Source organism: Ictidomys tridecemlineatus, chromosome 10 (genome assembly GCF_052094955.1).
Source record: "Ictidomys tridecemlineatus isolate mIctTri1 chromosome 10, mIctTri1.hap1, whole genome shotgun sequence".
Classification (NCBI taxonomy): Eukaryota; Metazoa; Chordata; class Mammalia; order Rodentia; family Sciuridae; genus Ictidomys; species Ictidomys tridecemlineatus.
In genome coordinates this window covers 124,650,534-124,674,666 of record NC_135486.1, presented here as the reverse complement: position 1 = coordinate 124,674,666, position 24,133 = coordinate 124,650,534, and the positions used below count along the sequence as shown (strand labels likewise).

The 24,133-nt window shown below is 42.4% G+C and overlaps 1 protein-coding gene, 1 long non-coding RNA gene and 1 other non-coding gene across 9 annotated transcripts in view; 1 reads left to right on the top strand and 2 right to left on the bottom strand.

The window, feature by feature from the left end:
* Positions 1-952: 952 nt before the first annotated feature.
* Tmem219 (transmembrane protein 219) overlaps positions 953-24,133 on the bottom strand; it is a 41,031-nt gene continuing 17,850 nt past the window's right edge. Inside the window, exons 1-6 of one of the 7 annotated variants that reach the window (XM_040278698.2) lie at positions 16,437-16,461; positions 13,904-14,102; positions 13,624-13,813; positions 5,067-5,296; positions 3,184-3,353; positions 953-1,298 (exon numbers count right to left, since the gene is read on the bottom strand). In XM_040278698.2, coding sequence (XP_040134632.1) covers positions 3,216-3,353; positions 5,067-5,296; positions 13,624-13,813; positions 13,904-14,068 — 723 coding nt within the window. In that variant the 5' untranslated portion in view covers positions 14,069-14,102; positions 16,437-16,461 and the 3' untranslated portion in view covers positions 953-1,298; positions 3,184-3,215. The other 6 variants (XM_078024083.1, XM_078024080.1, XM_078024081.1 and 3 more) reach the window with 6 other exon arrangements.
* LOC120887677 (uncharacterized) lies at positions 14,591-23,437 on the top strand. The gene is made up of 2 exons (XR_013426950.1): positions 14,591-14,683; positions 21,781-23,437. It is a non-coding gene; the product is annotated as an uncharacterized LOC120887677 (long non-coding RNA).
* On the bottom strand, positions 20,938-21,011 carry Trnaa-agc (transfer RNA alanine (anticodon AGC)). The gene has a single exon. It is a non-coding gene; the product is annotated as a tRNA-Ala (tRNA).

The window sequence follows — 24,133 nt, the reverse complement described above, 5'->3', positions numbered from 1 at the left end:
TGATACCTGGGTATCTGAGAAGCAAGGGACCAAGCCCGGAAATTTGGGACCCAAGGGCCTGAGCCCCAGGTCTTCGGCCACCTACAGGGGGCCCACCCCTAGGACGTCCGGCAGCACGGCCCCACTCACGCCGGGGTCCGAGAGTGACAGCCCCCACTCCCGCCCTGGACTCCTCCCTCCCCCCTCCTCTCTCCGGAGGACTACTGAAAGACTGTAGCTAAGGCGCTGATGACGGTCCCCGCGCCCTCTCTCCCTCTCCTCTTCTCCGTCTCAAGCCTCTCTCGGCACCACAGCCCCGGTCTCGTCCCGGTCTCCCTCTCCCTCTTCCTCCCAATTCCAAGATGGAGACCGGGCGGGAGAGCGCAGGCGCGGTAGGGACGCAGGGCCAGGGAGGGCGGGGTCCCAAAGAAGCAGCCCCGCCCCTCTTTCCTTAAGGCCGGTGCCCGGGAGCCAGGCAGCCACCCAGCCAGAATGCGCGCGCGCCCCGCCACGCGGACCCTGGGTGGGAGGAGGAGGGTAGCAGGGGTAGACTTGCAGGGGGAGGAGCCCAGCGCGCGGTCCGACGACTGGTGGTGGAGAAAGCTGAGGCGCATGCGTTTGCCCCGCCTTAGCTCTGTGCCTGTGCCTGTTGCTAGGGGAAGCTTTGAGGGGCGCGGGTGGAAGGAAAGAGGCCGTGATTTGCGCCTGCGTGCAGCGTAGAAGCTGGGAGGGGTAAGGGAAAGCCGCTGCTGGGAGCGGAAAAGGCGGGAAAGTGGACCGTCCAGAGGTTAGTAAGCATCCAGCCTGGACATGGGTCCCCAAGGGTGAGGAATCTTTGCATATGAATATTGGGTAAATTCTATTGGTCGAATTTCTTAAGGAAACTAAGGCACTGCAGGATTGCATGACTTACTCAAAGTCGCAGTGCGTTTATGTGATGGCATTTCCACTATCTGACCCTCCAAAAAACAGCTGTAATTATCAATTTTATTTCATGGAAGAAAGGCATAAAATGGCAGAGCTAGGATCAAAATCAGGTGTTTTCCAAAGCCAAGTCACAACCTGGAAAGAGTTGTGTATATGTTCTATGCGACCCTGTATCCCAAACTCAGGAGTCAACAGGGAAAAGTCCCTCCAAACCTCCCATGCCTGTTTACTCTAAAATTCCTACCTCAATTCCAATCCCCAATAAACACTTTAGGCCACACTGGGCAGGAAAAAAAAAAAAAAAGCCTTTTATTTTCTCCCAAATTCTAGCTCTTCACTTTTTGTAAAGTCTCTTCTGACTCAGAATCAAGGCCCAAGAAGTTGATTCACACCTGGTGAGAAAGGAAAACAAAACAGGACAGGTCAGAGACTCCTTAGGTGGGGTGAGTACAGACTGATGACAGAGCAGACAGAGTGACAATTAGAGACAGACTGGTATAGACTCAATCCCACTGGGGCAGCCTCAGGACCCTAGCATCTGCCACAGGCCAGAAAGCTCTTCTTTCCCAGTTCAAGCCTGAGAAGGCTCCATCACTTCCTGTCCCAGGTAGGTATCTGGAGCAGTGAGGGTTGGCCCCAAGCAAAATTTGCAAAATTGATCTTGAACTTCCAGTTCCTCTGGCTTGGCTGTTTCCACTCCTCCTACAGTCATTTCCTAAGGCACAGCTGCAGCTAGAGCTGAGAACAGTTTAAGAGCTGAATGCATAACATATGGCTCTCAAATTAAGAGACTGACCTGACAGGGTGAAGATTTCTTGCAGAAATATTTTTTTCCTTTGATGAGTTGACATGAGAACTAGTTAGCAGATATGTCCTCCACCCCCTGCTATCTTTGTAAATCTAATTCCCTCCAAATATCTTGTTAGTAGAATCAACCTTTTATAAATGCAATGATGAATAAATGGAAGAGCACATGTAAAATGTGTGTTCCTAGTAAATGGGCATCATTAATTAGATTCTTTTCAGATGTTCTAATCAAATTTACAAAACTTTTATTAAACTTGTATTAAAATTTTAGGACGGGGGCTGGGGATGTGGCTCAAGCGGTAGCGCGCTCGCCTGGCATGCGTGCGGCCCGGGTTCGATCCTCAGCACCACATACCAACAAAGATGTTGTGTCCGCCGAGAACTGAAAAATAAATATTAAAAATTCTCTCTCTCTCTCTCTCTCTCTCCTCTCTCACTCTCTCTTTAAAAAAAAAAAAAAAAAAAAAAAAAAAAAAAAAAAAAAAAAAAAAAAAATAAAATTTTAGGACGGGAGCTGGGGCTGTAGCTCGGTGGTAGAGCACTTGCCTTGCATGTATGAAGCACTGGGTTCGATCCTCAGCACCACATATAAATAAAAAAATAAATAAATATTTTTTAAAAAAATTTTAGGACAAGCCAGGAACAGTAGAGCACAGCTATAATCCCAGCAGGTTGGGAGGCTGAGGCAGGAGGAGCTCTCAAAGCCAGCCTCAACAAAAGCGAGGTGCTAAGTAGCTCAGTGAGATACTGTCTCTAAATAAAATACAAAATAGGGCTGGGGATGTGGCTTAGTGGTTGAATGCTACTGAGCTCAATCCTCAGTAGTGCCCCCCACCAAAAGAAAAGAATTTCAGGACAAAAGCAAGGCAAACATCATGCATATCCAGGAGGAATCATAAAAGATGAACCCTCTTAACTCACCATTTTTGCCAAAAATCATGGATATGAACTACAGCCATGGGTAAATCTTAAAATCAGAATGTCACTTGAAAGAAATCAGTCACCAAATAATATGTATGATTCCATCTTCAAAAATAAATAAAACCAAATCTCATGCATAGTTGGAATGCATACTTGGTGATCAGCTATAAAGCAAAATAGTACTTCCTTCTAGGGAGAAGAAGGTCATTACCAGGAAGGAAGGGACCAGAGGATAAGGGCTTCTAGGATACAGGTATTTTAAGAGTAACTACTTTATAATAATTTACCACACTGTACTTTTGAGGTTTTTGGACTTTTCCACAGGAATGTTAACTATTTTGTAATTTAAAAAAAAAAAGGAAAAATAATAAAAAGGTTGCATGCTTATGGTATAAATGATTCCCATTCCCTATGAGGATAGATGGAGCTTCTTGAGGACTCACACAGAGCAATATTTATGGATAGATTCCAAGGATCTGTTCTACCCCAGTTACAGTTGCCACCCCCAGCCCTCTCATATTCCCACAGGACTAGAGTAAAGAACCTCACCTGAGAACAAGGCAGGAACTAGGCCAGTGCCCTCAGAGCCGGGTTCTAGACCAGTGGGACTCCCGGCGCGGGTGGAAGCACATAGCAGTGACACAGCAGAGAAGGCCACAGAGGAGAAGCAGGAAGAAGCCCAAGACCAGCAGCCTGGAGCCACACAGAGCCAGCTCTTCCTAGGGGAGGGAGCAAAGTGGGAAGGAGAAATGATGGAGAGGGGACGGTGGGAACTTGTCCCTTTGGAAGACATCTTGACCCCAGCCCAAGAGCTGTGGAGAGAAGCCCCCAAGAGGGGGAGGCCTCTCAGCACCCAGGGAGGGAGCAGTTAGAGAGAAGACATTACTTTGATGCAAGTTAACATTTGTCTTGGATGGTTTACAAACTAATTTCTTGCCTAGCCACCAACCTTAACTCTCAAAATGACTCCTAGAGATAGGGAAATTCACAAATAATCTACATTTGAAAGATTGCAAGCAGTGCCAGATTCTGCTCCGCCCAGGGTCTCTTTAAATGTGACAGCAGAGGGTACTGCAGCCATCTAAACTGTCTCCCTCCATCTCTCAGCCAGTTTCTTCTACCCAGCATTAGTGTGGGCTTCTCTCTCTTTCAGAGCCTTTACTGGCCTTTATGATGCTAGGTGTAGCATCCCAGCCTGGCTTTCACAGCCCCATCAGCCACTGTGGTCTCTCCTGCCTCTTCTAAGTCACCTAAGCCCCTCATTTTGGAGCCCCTCAGAAAACGGACCACTTTTTGATCCCTTGGAACACTGTGCTCCTGTACCTTCTCTCTCTGGAACTCTACTGTATTCTCTGTCCAAACCTTCATTCTTCTTTTTTTTTTTTGGTCCTGGGGATTGAACTCAGGGTTGCTTTACCACTGAACTACATCCCCAGCCCTTTTTATTTTTTTATTTTGAGACAAGGGCTTGCTAAGTTGCTGAGGCTGGCCTCGAAGTTATGATCCTTTTGCCTCAGCCTCCTGAGTGGTTGTGATTACAGGCCCCCAGCCAAACCTTCATTCTTTTTTTTTTTTTTTTTTAATATTTATTTTTTAGTTTTCGGCGGGCACAACATCTTTGTTGGTATGTGGTGCTGAGGATCGAACCCAGGCCGCACGCATGCCAGGTGAGTGCGCTACTGCTTGAGCCACATCCCCAGCCCCTAAACCTTCATTCTTCAGAGGTCCTGATGGTACACAACACATGGATTGCAATCCTGGCTCTGCTACTTAACTAGTTATGTGGCCTTCGGCAATTCACTCCCTCTCTTTAAACCTGTTTCCTCATCTGTAAAATGGGATAATGACACCTACCTCAAAAGGCTGTTTTAAGATTAAATGAGATAATGAACCTGAAAGCATTCTGTACATTATAAACTTTGTATATTATAAACAACTATACACAGTTGTCTTTCGTAAGTGCCACCTTCCCTGGGAAGTGCTCTTAGTAAATGTTCAAGTTAAATTGCTGTATACTTGGTATTTGAATAATACTCTGCTCACATTTCTATGATAGCAATTAGCCCCTTCTGCCTCTTATTACAGCTTCTGAATTCCTCTGAGATAGAGATCATGTTTTATCTTATTAAAGACAACAGTAAATAATTGTCCTTTATCAAATCTCTATTACGTATGGGGCACTGTGCTGAGCACTTTGCTGTCATTCTCATTCGATCCTTGTTTGATAGAATGAAGATATAGTATATGGTTTTGTTTTACAGATGGGAAGCTCAGACTCAAAGAGGTTCAGATACTTACCTAAGTCACACAGCCTCTAAGGCAGGGTTATAAAGCCTGTACTTTTTCTACTAGGTAAAATTGCCTTCTGGAACCTCGAAGACACAGCAACCCACCATCCTACAAAATCCTGAGGATGGACCTGAGGCACTTACTGAGGTGAGCAGCTTGGTGAGCACAAGGCCCTCGTGGCTCCAGACTCTGACACACTCCTCACCCATCTTAGGACTCAGGGTGGAATTTCCTGCTCCCTCTTCTGAGCAGGATATGGGTGGCTGGCTGGAGGGCAGGATTCCTGGAACAGTGCTAAAATATAGACAGGTTCCTGGAGTCCTCTCTGTGGTCACTCTCGCTGTGATGAGGATCAGCTCTCCCGCAGAAGATCCTGGGAGAGGCACAGGAGAGCAGATGGGGAAAAAGAAGCAGAGGGCAGGAGCTATCTTCAGACTTCTGTTTGTTCCTAAAGCTTCCTACAAGACCAGGAGTTTGGGCAGTAATCTCATTCAATAAAGTACTCTGTACACAATGCCATTTATATCTTTGAGAAATGAAAAGGGCTGCCTATCAATATAAGCACAAATTAGCTGAAATTAGTTTAAAATCAACTCAACCATCATACTACTACCTCACGAGATCGTAGTGACACAGGCAGACCCACACTGCCCATGTCATTGTGTATAAACTAACCTGTCCTTTTTAAGAGAGCAACTCCCACTAGGTGCCAAAATTCATTAAAAGATTCACACCCGCTGGGCACAGTGGCTCATGCTTGTAATCCCAGTGACTCTGGAGACTGAGACAGGAGGATCGCAAGTCTGAGGCTGGCCTTAGCGAGACCCTGTCTCAAAATAAAAAATTTTTTTAAAAAGGACTGGGAACGTGTGAGGTGCTGGATTTGATACTCAGCACCACATAACAATAAACAAATAAAGATTAAAAAAAAAGTTTATACTCTATTTTATTTAATTTTTTTTTGCAGTTGTAGATGGACAGAATGCCTTTATTTTATTTGTTTATTCGTATGTGGTGCTGAGGATCGAACCCAGTGCCTCACACATGCTAGGCAAGCACTTTGCCACTCAGTCCCAGCCCCAGCCCCTACTCTATTTTAAATTAGTGTGGAAAGGATAGCCTTTTAAGTAAATGGTTTGGGGAAAATTTCCATGTTGAAAAGAACATAGATTTAGATTGTTATCTCGCACTATAAAATAAATGCAGATATATTAAATAATCATACAAAACTAAAATAAATTTTAAGCAATTATTAAAAGAAAATACAGACTATTTCCTAATTTTAAGGAAGACCTTCCAACAAAGGACAGAAAATCTAAAATCTTTAGTAAAAGGACAAGAACAATATACCCATCTTCATAAGGGCTAAGGACTTCCATACAACAAAAGATAAATTAAAAAAAAAAAGAAAATAGGGCTGGGGATGTGGCTCAAGCGGTAGCGCGCTCGCCTGGCATGCGTGCGGCCCGGGTTCGATCCTCAGCACCACATACCAACAAAGATGTTGTGTCCACCGAGAACTAAGAAATAAATATTAAAAATTCTCTCTCTCTCTCTCTCTCTCTCTCTCTCTCTCTCTCTCTCTCTCTCTCTCTCTCTCCTCTCACTCTCTCTTTAAAAAAAAAATCAAGTTAACAGATTGCCTGAAAACACCTATAATGCACTTAATTAACAGAAAAGTTTACAATCTAATAGAATAAAGATATACAAAAAAAAAGAGGGGAATGTAAAATGGTATAGCCACTGTGGAAAAATATATGGTAGTTTCTCAAAAAATGAAATGGGAGGTCGGCTGGGGTTGTGGCTCAGTGGTAGAGTGCTCGCCTAGCATGCACGAGGCACTGGGTTTGATCCTTAGCACCACATAAATGTAAAATAAAGGTATTGTATCCATCTAAAACTAAAAAAATAAGTATTTTTTTAAAAAATGAAACAGAAAATATGATACCAAAAAAAAAAAAAGAAAAATGAGCAAAGAATACAAACAGGTAAACCAATGACCTGAAAATGTCCAATAAACCCATTAGAAGAAACTCAACCTCACTAACAATTAGGAGAAAATAAATTAAAAGAATCGGGTAATTCCTTTGCCTATTAAATTAGTAAAAATTAAAAAGATGAATACAGGAATTTTTGAAGATGTGAGGAGGTAGGCACTGTCTAGATTATTATTTATCTGTGTCTATGGCAATTTAAGTGGGCTCAGAATATGTCCATCAAGTGCGGACCACTTTTACATTTGTTTTCTAGACTTCTGTATGTGCTCATCCCACAACAAAATGAGTTTTAAAAAAGCCAGCACAGGGCTGGGGTTGTAGCTCAGTGGTAGTGTATTTGCCTTGAATGTATGAGGCACTGGGTTTGATCCTCAGCACCACATAAAAATAAATAAATAAATAAATAAGAATATTGTGTTCATCTAAAATATCTTTTAAAAAATTTTTAAAAAGCCAGCACATCTGGCTCAGGAGGCTAAGACAGGAGGATCGTGAGTTCTAAGCCAGCCTCAGCACAAGTGAGGCGCTAAGCAACTCAGTGAGACCCTGTCTCTAAATAAAATCCAAAATAGGGCTGAGGATGGGGCTCAGTGGTGTAGTGTCCCTGGGTTTAATCCCTATACCGCCCTCGCCCCCAAAAAAAGCCAGCACCACATCCACCTGTAATCTCAGCAGCTTGCAGGGCTGAGGCAGGAGGAACATAAATTCAAAGCCAGCCTCAGCAACTTAGTGAGGCCCAAGCAACTTAGAGAGATCCTTTCTCTAAATAAAATATATAAAAAAGGGCTGCCTCAGAGTTTAAATGTCGTTGGGTTCAATCCCCACTACCAAAAAAAAAAAGCAAGGGAGGCATATTCTTTGACTATGTAATTCTACTTATGGAAATGCTAAGGAAAGGATTAAAACAAAAATGCAAAGCATATCGAAATATTTATTGTGATTTTATCAAGAATTAGGAAATAATAGATGTTTACTAAGGAAAGCATTAACAAATGTGGGCCTGATCATTTAATGGATCAATTTATAGTCATTATCACAATGTTGAAGATCATGTAGTATTATGAAAAACCACTTACATGTAAGTGAAAAAAGACAAACACAAATCAGTATAGACACCATAATTACCACTGAAAAATATATGTATAAAATTTGGTAAAAAACTTTTCCCCTTTCTTTACATCACCCCGATGGAATCAGTCACCAAGTCTTACCAATCCCAGATTTCTAATGTCTCTCTCAACTCACATTCTGGCTTAGCTCAGCTTTTCTCATCACTGCTTTATTGCAGTCACTTCCTAACTGGTCTTCCTGTCAGCTAACAGAGTGTGATCTTTTAAAAAAAAAAAACAGGGCTGGAGATGTGGCTCAGCGGTAGCGCGCTCGCCTGGCATGCGTGCGGCCCGGGTTCGATCCTCAGCACCACATACCAACAAAGATGTTGTGTCCACCGAGAATTAAAAAAAAAAAAAATATTAAAAATTCTCTCTCTCTCCTCTCTCACTCTCTCTTTAAAAAAAATAAATAAATAAAATAAAAATAAAAATAAATTAAAAAAAAACAACAAAACAATAAAGTTTTACTGCTTTCCTGGTCAAAATCTTTAAATATGCCCAATGTGCTGGATAAAGCCCCATTACCTTGGGTTGCACACAAGATCCTCCACGGGATCTTGCCTCTGTCTTCAGACCCATCTCCTACTACTCATTCAACATTCCTTCTCCTGTATATACCAGCCAAATTGAACCTCTGGAAGTTCCTAAACATGTCATGCTGTCCTTATGTTTGCCATTTCCTCTGGCTGAACTGTATGTAACTAAGCAATCCTCAGGCTTTAGCCTAGGCACTGTATCTTTGGGAAAGTCCTTTTTTGCTATCCTGCTCCATGGGCCCCTCAGTACTCCCACTGTACCTTATGTTCTGCCTCACATACTGAAAGGTATTTATTTCTATTTGAATCTTTATCCTTGCAAGACTGTAAGCAACTTTAGGGGAGGACCCATGTATTACAGATCTCTGAATTTCCCATGTCTGATATTAGTAAGTGCTCAATAATTGTTACATGGATGATACAATCACAGATGATTCCTCCTACCCCCATAAAAATCTTTGTTTCTAACCATTATTAAAAGAATAGGGTAGGGCTGGGTTTGTAGCTCAGTGGTAGAGCATTTGCCTAGTATGTGTAAGGCCCTAGTTTCGATCTGCAGCACCACAAGGTATAAAAAAAAAGAATAGGGCTTCCTTGCAGAAACAGAAATTAACAAGCTATTCCTAAAATTCATGCGAAAACTCAAGGGATCTGGAATAGCTAAGACAATCTTGAAAAAGAAGAACTGAGTTGAAGGACTCATGTTTCCTGACTTCAAAACTTCCTATGAAGCTACAGAAATCAAAACAGTGTGGCACTAGCATAAGGACAGACATATAGATCAGTGGAATACAACAGAATCTCAAAATAAACAATGTATCCATGGTCAATTGGTCAATTTATTTTCTTTTAGTTTTCTTTTTCTTGGTTCTGGGGATTGGACCCAGGGGCACTTTACCAATAAGCTAGTTAGTTCCCAAGTCCTTTTATTTTATTATTATTTTTTTTTATTTTGAGACAGGGTCTTGCCAAATTGCTGAGGCTGGCCTTGAACTCGGAATCCTCCTGCATCAGCTTCCCAAATTGCTGGGATTACAGGCCTGCACCACCACAGTGGACCAACTGATTTTTCAATATGGTGCCAAGACCATTCAGTGGGGGAAAAGAACAATCTTTCCAAAAAATGATGTTATATAATTAAAGATAGACACATGCAAAAAGAATGAAGTCAAGCCTCATACATAAAATGAACTAAAGATGGATCATAGACCTAAACGCAAAAATTAAAACTATAGAAGAAAATACAGGGAGCTAGGTGCAGTGGAAAAAGAACTCTCATACCTCAATAATTAAGACAAATCGCCCAATTTAAAATACAGTTAAAGACTCTGAATATATATTTCTTCAAATGATACATATAAATGGCCAAAAGCATATGAAATATCATTATCAATCTTGTTAACCATCAAGAAAATGCAAATCAGAATCACACTGGTTAGGACAACTATAATAAGAAAGACAGATAATAACTAAGTATTGGTGAGGTTGTAGAGAAAATGGAAATCTCATACTGGTGGAAATATAAAATGCTATAGCTGTGTGGAAAACAGTTGGGAAGTTCCTCAAAAGATTAACCATAGCATTATCTTATGTTCTACTTGTAAGTACACACACACACACACACACACACACACACACACACACATGCAGGTAAATACTAGGGATTGAAGACAAGGGTGCTATACTACTAAGCTACATCCCCAATTCTTTGTGAGACAGAGTCTCAATAAGTTGCTGAGGCTGGCTTCAAACCTGCAATCCTACTGCTTTAGTCTCCCAAGTCTCTGGGATTAGAGGCATGCACCACCATGCCCAACTCATGTTTATTTCAAGAGAAATGAGAACATGTCCACACAAAACCTACAGTGTTCATAGCAACATCATTTATATTAACCCAACCTACAAACAACCCAAATGTGAAATGATGAACACATAAATGAAAATGTGGTATATTCATTCAATGTTGTTCAGCATAAAAAGAAATGAAATATTGATACGTGCTATAAAATGGCTGAACTTTAAAAACTTTATTCTAAGTGAAAGAAGCCAGTCACAAAAGACCACATATCATATTAAGTGTCCAGAATAGGCAAATCTACAGAGACAGAAAGTAGATTAGTGGTTGCTCAGGGCTGGGTGATTGGGGTGGGGGGAGAGAAGGAGAATGACTGTTAATGGGTGAACAGTCTCTGGTTGATGAAAATGTTCTAAAATGAATTGTGATAATCACACACTAGTGTGAATATATTCAAAGTCATTTAAATGTATACTTTAAGTAGGTGAGTTATATGGTATGTGAATCAAATCTCAATAATGCAGTTAAGGGCTGAGGCTGTGGCTCAGGGGTAGAGCACTCGCCTCGCATGTGCGAGACCCTGGGTTCAATCCTCAGCACCACATAAAAAGAAATAAGTGAAATAAAGGTATTGTATCCAACTACAACTAAAAAATAAATAAATAAAGCAGTTAAATGTTTTTTTAAAAGTAGAAAGAATTACCAGGCATGGTGGCACACACCTATAATTCCAGCGACTTGGGGGAGCTGACATAGAAGAATCCCAAGTTTGAAGCCAGCCTGGTTTCACTTAGTGAGACCCTGTCTCAAAATTTGAAATAAAAAGGGCTGAGGATGCAGCTCAATGGTAGAGCACCCTGGTGTTCAATCCCCAGTACACACACAAAAAAAGGCAGAATAGGAAAAACTGCCCCAAGTCTGTAAATATCTGATACATTCCTTATTCTTCTTGTTCTTTTTTTTTTTTCTCGCTTCCCTCAACAACCTACCATTTCACCCCATCTCAATCTATCAATAGCATTTCCAGCCTCAGCAGCCAATTACAAAACAGCAAAAGGCCACCATGTAACCTTTTGTGAGTTTTGTTAGAGAAGCTGGAAATGGTCAGGTGTGCATGCCTATATCCCAGCTACCTGGGAGGCTGAGGTAAAGGATCACAAGTTTGAGGCCAGCCTCAGCAGTTTAGCAAGGCCTTGTCTCAAAATAGAAAAATGAAATGGGCTGGGGATGTAGCTCAGTGGTAAAGCATCCCTGGGCTCAATTCCTGGTACCAGAGAGAGAGAGACAGAGAGAGAGAGAGAGAGAAAGAGAGAGAGAACTGGAAATGTGGATTCTTTTGTGAAACCTCCTAATTTTTAAATTATGGAAATTAACATAATTAACACACACACACACACACACACACACACACACACACACTTACACACCTACCAGCCTCTAATCTGCAAATTCTATTCAGCCTGTTCCCTACCCCCAACATTTATTCAATGAGATCCCAAGGACCCCTTAATGAGCCTATTCTATTTTTTCTCCAAAGCTCCAAACACATGACAAAGAGGAAGAGGACTCCCTAGGCTCTTGGAGATCAGGGAAGGAAAGGCCTGCAGAAGCTGCAGCACTATGGGTCTATTTTCAACGACACAGGTAAAAAAAATATGTGCTATTCATCATCACTAAAACCCTCCAGTGGTCCTCAGGAAGGGAGCTCCCTCAGGAAGGGGGCTCCCTGCTGGGAATGAGAATATGGACAAGCAACTTCACCAATATCTTTGGGGATGGCTGCAAAAGACATACAAGCTGGAATGGAGAAAACCCTGGCTTTTGAGCAATTTGTTTCCAACCCCCATCTCCACCAACTCTCCTGGACTTTATCCCTGCCATCTCCCTCCACCCACCATCACCTCTCCCCAGTCTCCTCCAGGGCTGTTCCTCTCCATTCTGATAGGCACAAAACAGATCTTATTCTTATTCTTTGTTCACATACGTGTACACTTGAACATACACAGACACATGTGACTCATAAGAGAATCTTAGAATGAGAGTATTGAAATCTGAAAATTTTACCCTTCTCTCCTCTGTGTCTCTCTCTTTTTTTGGTACTAGGGATTGAACCCAGGGGTGCTTAAACCACTAGGCCACATCCCCAACCTTTTAGTTTTTATTTTGAGACAGAGTCTTGCTAAGTTGTTTAGGGCCTCATTAAGTTGATGAGACTGGCCTTGAACTTGCAATCCTCCTGCCTCAGCCTCCTGAGTTGCTGGGATTATAGGCATGTGCCACCATACCCGGCTTTATCTCCCCATTTTTTAGATAAGAAAACTGAGATCAGATGTCACCCAGAAATTAATGGTGCCTACTAGACCATCCATCTCATCATTTTCCCAGAAGATTATAAGCTGTTTGGTAAATAATGGTGTCTAATATTGTTCTGCACACAGAGCTATGCTAAGCATACAATAGGCACTTAAGATACTAGTTTAATTGAACAGAACATAGTCTCTGATACAATAGGCACTTAAGATACTAGTTTAATTGAACAGAACATAGTCTCTGATATCCCTGAGGGAAAATGGTGCCTCTAAGAAGAGATGATTATGAGAAAAAACAATTGAGTCAAACCTAGCCCATATTATCACAATTCCAAGGATGGAATCAAAGAACTGCAGAACTGGAAATAGAAAGACAAAACAGAGAAACCACACTGTAAGTCAGATGTGGTGGTGCATGCCTGTAATCCCAGCAGCTTGGGAGGCTGAGGCAGGAGGATTGAAAGTTCAAGACCAGCCTCAGCATCTTAGCAAGGCCCTAAGCAACTCAGTGAGACTCTGTCTCTAAATAAAATTCAAAAAAAGATCTGGGGATATGGCTCAGTAGTTAAGGCCCCTTGGTCCAATCCCCTGTACCAAAAAAGAGAGAGAGAGAACTTACACTGTAGACAGCATGTTCACTATAAGTATTGAGTTCTTTTTTTTCTTTAAATTTTTTGTTTTTAGTTGTAGATGGGCACAATACCTTTATTTTATTTGTTTATTTACTTATTTATTTTTTATGTGATGCCAGAGATTGAACCTAGTGCCTCACACATGCTAGGCAAGCACTCTACCACTGAGCCACAACCCTGGTCCCAGTATCGAGTTCTTATTTTAGTAGGAGTGACTACAGTGCAGAGAAGTTCCCAAGGTCACCAGGTTGGTGAGGTCAGAAGCAGGGCCTGGCCCTCAGTGTTCCAATGCTGGGCCCCCAATCCTTCCCAATCTCACCTTTCAATCCTATCTGACTACCCGGAATCTTTGTTTGGAATGTCTGGGTCTTGTTCCTGTCTGGACCATCTCCGAAGTTCAAGGTGGTCAGTAAGCCCACGACGTGAGACCCTGGCCACTTCCCTGTGACTGTCCCATTCATGGGGCACAGGGTCATCTGTCCAAAAGATCTCAAAAAGGACACCCAGTCCTGTGTTCAAAAGGAGGATGGGAGAGAGGTGAGATGAGATCAGCAGCAGGAGCAGGTCTACAGGGGAAGGGTGAGCCGGAGGATACTCACCTGAGGGATGTCAGGGCTGCGCAGGCCAGTCCTGTGGGTAAGGAGGTAGCCACCAAGGCCCAGGCCCGAGAGGCCAAGAAGCAGCAGGATCAAAGTGGCACAAACCAGAGGTGGGTGGTGGACCAGAAAGAGATGCAAGTTGTGCCCTGCCTGGCAGCTGCCCATGGGGAGCAGAGGGGTATGGACCTCTGTGGAGAGCCTGCGGAGGACAATGGGGGAGAACTGGACAAGAGCCCACTGGTCAGGAGGCACTCACCCATTTTATACAAAGGGAAGCTAAAGCTCAGACAAGACAAGGCACTTGCCCTAAACCACACAGCCAATAAATGACAGGACCCAGACAAGAATCCAAGGGTCTTGACTCCAAAAATTCATCTCTCTGTATCACTTAATAAATATCTGCTGAATTTCACTTTTGAAACAATCAAGGCAGAAGTAGAGCAGAGCATTCTATGCTGGAAAAAGGAGAATGAAAGGAAGAATTCTCAGCCAGAGAAAGGGGAAGCCACTGTTCTGGGATAGTGTTTGGTGAAAGAACAGCTCCAGCCAGAGTATTTCACTAGAAGGTCCCACCTTTGGAGCTACTTGGTCTGGTAGCTCTGCTACTCATTAGCTATGTAAAACCAAGTCAGTTAACCTCTGTGAACTTAATCGGAGTTTTAAGAACACCAAATTCATAGGATTAAATGTCGCAGACAGGTTATCTGCTTTTACTTGGCCACGCAGATACTCAACAGATGTCTGTTTCCTTTCTCTGCCATACTGATCTTCAAAAACCAGGTGAGGCAAGGCTAGAATATTTTGAAAGAAACTGAAGCTCTAGGACTTTAACATAGAAGTGGTAAGGCCAGCGTCTGCAACTGGTCTCCTGTCTCCTGCTTTCCAAGTACTCCGTTCCGCACAAGAAGCGACAGCCCGATGGGAAAGAACTTCTGGAAGGAGGAGTTAAATGTATGGGGTGGAGGAAGAAGGAGGGAGCCACGGAAATGCAGGTGTCACCAATGCTCAGCTCCTGCCCAGCCACCCGTCCAGGCATTTTTGGAAAGGGAAAAACAGGAGGGGGTAGGGCAGAGCCTTGGGGTCAGCGGCTGGTGGGGCACCTGGGCCTCCCCTCCTCCCCAAAGCCCCCTTAGGAAGAATCTCGACACCCGCATCCCTTCCGGATCTGGCGGTGTCGAGTCGGCCCGCCGCTAGCTCTCACCGCTCGGAGCCGGGCGGAGGCCAGCGCCCCCCGCGACGTCACGCGTGGAGCCGCGAAGGGGCGGGGTCGGCTCCGCGCTTCCCTCTCCCCCCCACTCCCCGCCCGTCCCGCCCCCCCCCCCAGCGGGGCTCGCATGCGCAGTGGCCCGTCTCGCCTAAGTCAGGGTGGGGGCGTACCAAAAGGAAACCTAACCGAGGGACCAAGGGGCGGGGACAACTCTGCGGGAGACGAGGAAACGCCAGAGAGGCGAGGGAACTACTGGTGGAGCCCTCTTAGAACGCCCAGGCCCCTGTCCCGAAAGACCCTGGAGAGTTTCCGCGCAAATCTCGTCGCAGGCATTTTTCTGTTGTTCGTCCTCCACCCGCGCCAATAGCGCCGGCCAGCCGCGCCCAGGTTCCGGGGAAGGACTTAGGGTCCGACCGCCCGGTGGGGTGGGGCTCCCGCTTCAGGACTCGGTCCTTCCGGACTGGGAGAGTTAGAGATCCGCTGCTCTGGCACCTTCGGAATTCTTAAAGTCTGCACCTGAAGTATAGCCGCTGGCTTTTAGTGACTCCTAAGTGCCTAGGAGCCTGGAGCCGCCAGGCTGCACGGTAGCGACCTTCTCATTTCACTTCTGAGCACATGTTAGAGATGAGACTCTCTGACCTGAAATAGCATGACACATGGAGCCAGGAACTCTGGGTTCAAGTCCTGACTCTATCCATGCCCCTTTGGGAATGGACAGCTTGTCACACTGGTTCCATGGAGGCAAAGCGTGGAAAAACATGTGCCCCGTGCCCACTGAGCACACAGCCAGTGGACAAATACTGAGCATTTAACCGATCTTAACCATAGCTTTCTTAAGGCAGATACCACATGGTTTCTGTACCACCAATTGCAAAAGTTTTATGGCGCAAAAACCTTTGCATAGATGGTCAAATGATTTTTGCCAAGGGTACCATAATCATTGAGCGGCAAAAAGTCTTTTTTTTTTTTTTTTTTTTTTTTGTGGTACTGAGGATTGAATCCAGGGGCAGTCCCATACAGAACTACATCTCCAGCTCCATTCATTCATTCATTCATTCATTTTAATTTTTAGACAGTCTCAAATTGTTGCTGAGGCTGGAGTCTCCTAGAATGTATATAATAGGTGCTTTATAAATGTCATTGATTGATTTCATTGAAGCTCCAAGCACAGGAAGTATTTTTATCTCAAAGGAAAAATAAACATGACTGATAGGGAACCTTAGAATATAAGTTTGGGAAATATTCAATAACTGAACAAGCTCAATAATAACCCCCTCCATTGTTTTTCATATGCTAAGCTAAGGCCCAGAGAGGATAGAGACTTACCCCAAGTCACTCAACCCAGTTAAGCCTCAACCAGAACTTCAGCCCAAGTTTCCTAATACCAATTTCTTTCCCACAAGATTCTGGTTCGGGCTGGGGATGTGGCTCAAGCGGTAGCGCGCTCGCCCGGCATGCGTGCGGCCCAGGTTCGATCCTCAGCACCACATACCAACAAAGATGTTGTGTCCGCCGAGAACTAAAAAATAAATATAAAAAAAAAAAAAAAAAAAAGATTCTGGTTCACTGGGTGAGGTCCACAGACCATTTGGTCTAATCCCAGTGGTTCTGGAGGCTGAGGCAGGAGGATCTCAAGTTCAAAGCCAGCCTCAGCAAGTTAGTGAGTCCCTATGTAACTTAGCCAGACCCTGTCTCAAAATAAAAAATAGAAAAACCTGCTGGAGATGTACAGGGAGGTTCCCCAGAGAACTCACCAAATTCTAGTCCCATTACAAAGCTAGGAGCACATCTGCCCATGCTTAACCATTTTTGAAATTTAGTTTAAAACCCCAAACAGTTTATTCAGTTAACAGTTTTTTTAAATGCGTGCTATGATCCAGTTACAAAATTAATACCCATCTGGCTAGATCTTTGTCAATTCTTTTATATACTGAGAAGTCTAATTTCAGGGTAAGATAGGCATCAAAGTGCCCAGCATAGTACTGATACACCACAGGAGAGCAACAAATGTGAATTTCCCTCATTATTCTTGTATTGTGAAGTCATTATGCATACTTGGACAGAGTTCTTGTAAATGATCATAATTGATATTTTTATGTGGCTAAACTAAGTAATTCTGTGGACTAGTAGAGGCAAACTGATTAGAACAAGGAATGGACTTGAGTCCAGAGAATTCTCATATACTGCCATGAACAAATGGCTGTTTTGTTTGTTTTGTTATTGGAGTTTGAACCCAGGGGCAGTTTACCACTGAGTTACATTCTCAGCCTTATTTATTTATTTAAGGTACTAGGGATTGAACTCAGGGGCATTCAATTACTGAACCACATCCCCAGCCCTATTTTGTATTTTATTTAGAGACAGGGTCTCACCAAGTTGCTTAGCACCTCACTGTTGCTGAGGCTGGCTTTGAACCTGGGATTCTTCTGCCTCAGACTCCCGAGCCACTGGGACTATAGGAGAGCCCACCTTTTATGTTTATTATGAAACAGAATCTCATTAAGTGGCTTAGGTTCTTGCTAAGTTGCTCAGGCTGACCTCCAACATGTTAACTCCTGCCTCAGCCTCTGGAGTCACTGGAATTACAGGTGTGCCCCATGGCCCTCCCTGTGAACAGATATTTTACAAAGGGAAAAAAGCACGTGCGGCAGGGGGAACAGAAGACATAACGTTAGTTGTACACCTTAACACTCCAATGCTATATCATCCCTTTTGAAGAAATCCACCCTATAGGCCTTCAAGGTGAACGTTACTATGGAAACCTGCTCTCTAGCCTAAATAATTTAATGAAGGTCACACAGATGGTAGGTGACAGAAGTCGGTTTATGAATCAAGCTTGGCACAGCCTAATCTGTGAGAATCAAAAAGCCAGTTGAGAATCACTTAGTCCCTTAAAGGAGATGGAGGGAGGGTTTCTTGATCATTCCATGTTGATAAATTCCTCCCAGAGTTCTGGCCTGCATAAAGCTTTTCCCAGAGATCTGGTTTTTTTTGGTTTATTTTTTCCTTCTAGGTTATTTGAAGGGTTTAAAAAAAAAAAAAAACCCTTTGAGGGGCTGGGATTGTGGCTCAGTGGAAGGGCACTTGTTTAGCATGTGTGAGGAACTGGGCGTGATGGCACACACCTGTAATCCCAGCGGCTCTGTAAACTGAAGCAGGAAGATCACAAGTTCAAAGCCAGCCTCAGCAATGGTGAAGCACTAAGCAACTCATTGAGACCCTGTCTCTAAATAGAATACAAAATAGGGCTTGGGATGTGGCTCAGTGGCTGCCTGCCTTTGAGTTCAATCCCTAGTACCTGCCCCCTGCCCCCACCCACCGCCCCCCCCCAAAAAAACCAAAAAAACTTGAAGATCTGATGAAAGCATTTCATCCAGTCATAAACATCTCTTGGCCACCAGGTTCTATGCTGCAAGCTAGGAATACATTGGTGGGCAAAGTATTTCTGATCCCTGGCCTCCTGGAACTATAATCTGACTATAGACTCTCTGAAGAAAAATGCCTGCTCACTTAAACTTCTACTATTTCAGTCAGTAGAACCTCAGTCCTTTTGGAGCCCATACTTGAACAAGAACCCATATAGGTATTAAATAGTTATATCTAAGTTTTTTCTCTGCCCTAGTTTTACTTTAGTTTTGTGTTTAATTTCATATAAAAACTGCTTCATATTTATTCATTTCCCCTTTTATACTTTTGTTGTTGTTGTCGTTGTTACCAGGGATTGAACTCAGGAGTACTCAACCTCTGAGCCACATCCCCAGCCCTATTTTGTATTTTATTTAGAGACAGGTCTCACTGATTTGCTTAGCACCTCGCCATTGTTGGGGTTGGCTTTGAATTCTCAATCGTCCTGCCTCAGCCTCACAAACCGCTGGGATTACAGGCATGTACCACAGTGCCCAGCTTGTACTTGGTTTTTATTCTATGTTGTTAATCCATTCAACCAACAGATCCATTTATTAAACAAACATTTAAACACTTGCTAAATGCCAAGCACCTGGATAGGCACTGGAGGAAACCATATTTCCTATCACTGAAGACAGGCTTAATGAAAGAGCCAGATACACAAAGGATTAGGGTAAAATGTCAAATGCCATAACACACAATTAATAACATAATAGAGTGGGGGTGGACATCAGTGCTAGAGCACTTGCCTAGCATACAAGAGGCCCTGGGCTTAATCTCCAGCACTGGAAGCCAGGCACAGTGGCCCACACCTGTAATCCTAGTGATTCAGGAGGCTGAGGAAGGAGGGGATCACAAGTTTGAGGCCAGCATGGGCAATTTAATGTGACCCAGAATTGAAATAAAATTAAACAGAACCGGGGATGTAGTTCACCCCAAAGTTCAAGTACTGCAAAAAATATTTATAATAATAAAGCAATTGTTCCCCTCTAAATAGGTCAAACAAAGATCATTGTATTGTCTCGAGCAACTAATAAAAAATAAATAAATAAATAAATAGGTCAAACATTTAATGGCCTATTCAAACATATGAAGAACAAAATATTATCCCTACTTAATGGATAAGAAAACTAAGAGTTGGCAATACTAAGAAAGTTGCCCACCATCTCCAGCTAATCAATAGTTAAATTCCCCTCCCTCTCTCCCCCCCCCCCGTCACACACACACACACACACACACACAAAAAAAAAAAACTATAAAAATAATGGAACAAATATGAGATCATGTTTCTAAACCTGGAATAGAAGAGATATGTTCGGAATAGACAAACAACTGGGCATGTTTGCACATGTCTGTAATCCCAATGACTCAGGAGGCTGAGGCAGGAGGATCACATAGTCAAGGCCAGCCCAGGCAATTTAGCAAGACACAGAAATTTAGGGAGACCCTGTCTCAAAAGAATAAAATTGTCTGGAGATATGGCTCAGGAGTAAAGCATCCATGGGTTCAATTCATACTACCAAAAAGAAGAAAAAAATTTACAAACATAGACCCATAAATTAAGCGAGGCACAGTGGTGCAGGCCTATAATCCCAGCAGCAGGGGAGGCTGAAGCAGGAGAATGGCGAATTCAAAGCCAGACTCAGCAAAATCGAGGCACTAAGCAACTCAGTGAGACCCTGTCTCTAAATAAACTACAAAATAGGGCTGGGGATGTGGCTCAGTGGTCCAGTGCCCCTGAGTTCAATCCCAGTACCAAAACAAAAACCCATAAATTAAGAAAACTGACATAAAATTTAAAAAATACATAAAAATAAAAATTGTTAAATTTAACAATTTAAATTAAATTTTAAGTTTAATGACTGAAGACCCCAGAGAAGTGAGAAGAGGGAGAAAAATATCTAAATTAGCTAAGGCTTAAATTAGAATAACATTTAATTAATTTATTTTTTTCCAGTACTGGAGTTTGAACACAGGAGTGCTTTACCATTGAGCTACCTCCCCAACTCTTTTTATTTTGAAACCAGGTCTTACTAAGTTGCTGAGGGCCATGCTAAATTGCTGCAGTTGGCCTCCAACTTGTGATCCACCTGCCTCAGCCTCCCAGATGGCTGGGATTACAGGCCTGCATCATCACAGCCAACTCTTTTAATGGCCTTTAAATGGTACTTTATTCAAACACGTCAAGAACAGTAAATGAAAGGATTAGTAGTAACTAATCATGTTTTGTTTTTTACTGAGGTAAAACTTTAATATAGAGTGAAATTCACAGAAGTTCAGTATAAAGAGTTCTGAAAAAATGTAATGTTAACACCTTAGTCACTTTCTGCACCCAGAAACTTCCTTAACTCCCTTTCCCACTCAGTTCCTACCTCTCAGGTCTAAAGGCAACCACTATTTTAATTCTTTTTTATTTATTTATTTGTGGTGCTGGGGATTGAACCCAGGGCCTTTTGTTTGCTAGGCAAGCACTCTACCAACTGAGCTACATCCACAATTCTTTTTTAAAATATATTTTTATTCTTAATTGACACATAGTAATTGTACAAATTTAAGGGGTATGGTGTAACATTTCAATATATGTATACAATGTGTAATGATCAAGGTAATTTGCACGTCACCTCAGATATATATATAGATAGATAGATAGATAGATAGATAGATAGATAGATAGATAGATATATCTATATATATAGATATAAATATATCTCATTTCTTTGTGTTTGAAACATTCAAAATCCTCTTTACTAGCTATTTTGAAACATACAACTAATTGTTATTAATCATAATTACCCTGCTGTGCTATAGAGCATCAAAGTTATTCTTCCTATCCACTGTATCCCTGTATCCACAAACCATCCTCTTTTATCCCTCCTTCCCCTCCCCTACACTCTTCTCAGACTCTATGAACCTCTATTCTTTCTCTCTCTCTCTCTCTCTCTCTTTTTTTTTTTTTTTTGAGACAGGGACTCACGAAGTTGTGAGGCTGACTTCATACTTGCCATCCTCCTGTCTCAGCCCCCACAGGTAGCTGGTATTACAGGTGTATACCACTGCTCCTGGCTAATAACCACTATTCTATTCTTTACTTCTATGACATTAATTTTGTAGCTTCCACAAATATGTAGGAACATGCAGCATTTGGTTTTTGTCTTAATGTCCTCCAGTTCCATTCATGTTGTTCCAAATGACTGAATTTTATGTTTTTATGGCTGAATAATATTCCATCATGTAAATAATCATGTTTTCATTATCCATGTGTCAGTGGGCACCTAGGTTGGTTCCATATCTTGGCTATTGGGAAGAGTGCTGCAAGAAATATGAGACACAGCCTACGAGACCAAGGAGAGCAAGAAGGAAGACCTGGTGTTTATCTTCTGGGCCCCTGGATCTGCATTCCTTAAGAGCAAAATTATCTGTCATTTCCAAGGGCTTCAACAAGAAGAAGCTGACAGGGATCAAGAACGAGTTACAAGCAAAACTATTACAAGGTGGTCAAGGATTGCTGCACCCTGGCTGAAAAACTGGGGGGCAGGGCCATCATCTCTCTGGAGGGCAAGCCTTTGTGAGCCCCCTCCAGCCTCCTACCTTGAGCATCTGGCAGTCCCAGACCTGCCCTAGGGGGTTGCAGCTGCCCACTTCCTGCCAGCTGGGAGGGCCTGGGGGAATCCCAGCAGGGAAAGGCATTTCCTTCACCCCAGTTGCCAAACAGCCCCCTTACCCCCTGGGCCTTCCTTCTCCCTTCATCTCTGAGATTCTGCCTTCCCTAACTGATTTTGATATTCTATTCCTCTTGGGTTGAAATAAACCAAGTCTTCTCCCAGGCACCCAGTTGGGGGGGGGCTGTATATTTTTAATGACACCCCTATTTCTCACCTGTTCTTCCCCATCCCATGCTGCCAACTTCTAACCCTAATAGTGACTCTGTGCTTGTCTAGTTCTGTGTATAAATGGAATATTGTGGAGATGATCTCTCCCTGTGCCAGCTGGTTCCCCTCCCTTTTCTTTTGTTTATTATTTTTAATATTTATTATTTTTTAGTTGTAGGTAGACATAATATCTTTATTTCATTTTTATGTGGTACTGAGGTTTGAACCCAGTGCTTCACATGTGCTAGGTGAGCACCCTGCCATTGAGCCACAATCCCAGTCCCTTCTCTTGGTTTTGACCATTCATGGAAGCAGGACCAGTAAGGGACTTTTGACTAAACAAACAAAAAACAAAACAAAAAAAAAGAAATATGAGTACAGATGTGTCTTTGATCTACTGGTGGCAATACACTATTCTATCATCAAATAGGTAAATTTTTTTTTAAACATCCAAATCCCTTTACTAGCCTTACTAGATGGTAAAATTTGTTTTGTTTTTAAGAAGGACCTGCCTAATTTATTTATTTTTTCTTAATTTTTTTATTACACTAAAAATGTACATAGACTGTAATCTAAGTGTTGATGAGCACTTCTATTATTTTCACCCTTTGGCTATTGTGAGTTATGTTGCTATGGACATTTGTATACGAGTGTATATCTGAGTCTCTGTTTTCAAATCCTTTCGGTAGATTCCTAGGAGTAAAATTACTGGATCATAGTTTAATTCTAAGTTTAGTTTTTTGAGAAACTACCAAAGTGTTTTCCAAAATGGCAGTACAATTTTACATTCCTTTCAGTAATGTACAAGAATTCCAATTTCTCCATCTTTACCAACACTTTTCCTTCCTTTCTCCCCTACCCCCTTTTGTTTGTTTGTTTCCGCTGGGGATTGAACCCAGGACCTCCAGTCTGCTAGGCAAGTGTTCTACTACTGACCCACACCCCCAACCCACTTATCATCTTTTTGATAATATCCATTCTAGTATACTGGAAATAGTGTATCATTGTGGTTTTAATTTGCATTTCCCAAATAACTAATTATATTTAACATGTTTTATGTGTTTGTTTATCATTTGTTTATCTTCTTTGAAGAAATATCTATTATCTATTTCTGTTCCTTTGGAGAAGTATCTATATCCTGTGCCCTTTATGTGTAGTGTGTGTGTATGTATAGGGGGTGTTTTACTAGAGATTGAACCCAGGGGAACTCTACCACTGATCCACATCTCCAGCTCTTTTTAAAATTTTTATTTTTATTTTTTATTTTGATACAGGATCTTGCTAAGCTGCTTAGGGCCTTGCTAAGTTGCTGAGGCTGGCCTTGAATTTGCAATCCTCCTGCCTTAGCCTCTCATGTCATTGGAATTACAGTCATGTGCCACCATGTCTGCCTGTGCCCATTTTTGAGTTAGGTTATTTGCAATTTTGTTGTTGAGTTATAGGGATCTTTATGTATCATGCAAATTAGTCTTATCAGATATATAATTTTCAAATATTTACTTTCATTTTATGAGTTGTCTTATTCCTAAGTATTTTATTTTATATTTTTATTTTTTGTAGTGCTGGGGATCAAACCCAGGGCCTCCCACATGCTAGGCAAGCAAGCATTCTACCACTGAGCTACACCCCCAGTCCTATTTTATTCTTTTTGATGTTATTGTAAAAGGCATTGTTTTCTTAATTTTCTATTTGGATTTCCTGTTCCAGATAGGTCTTTTAATGAAAGCTACTGTATACTAAACACAGAGC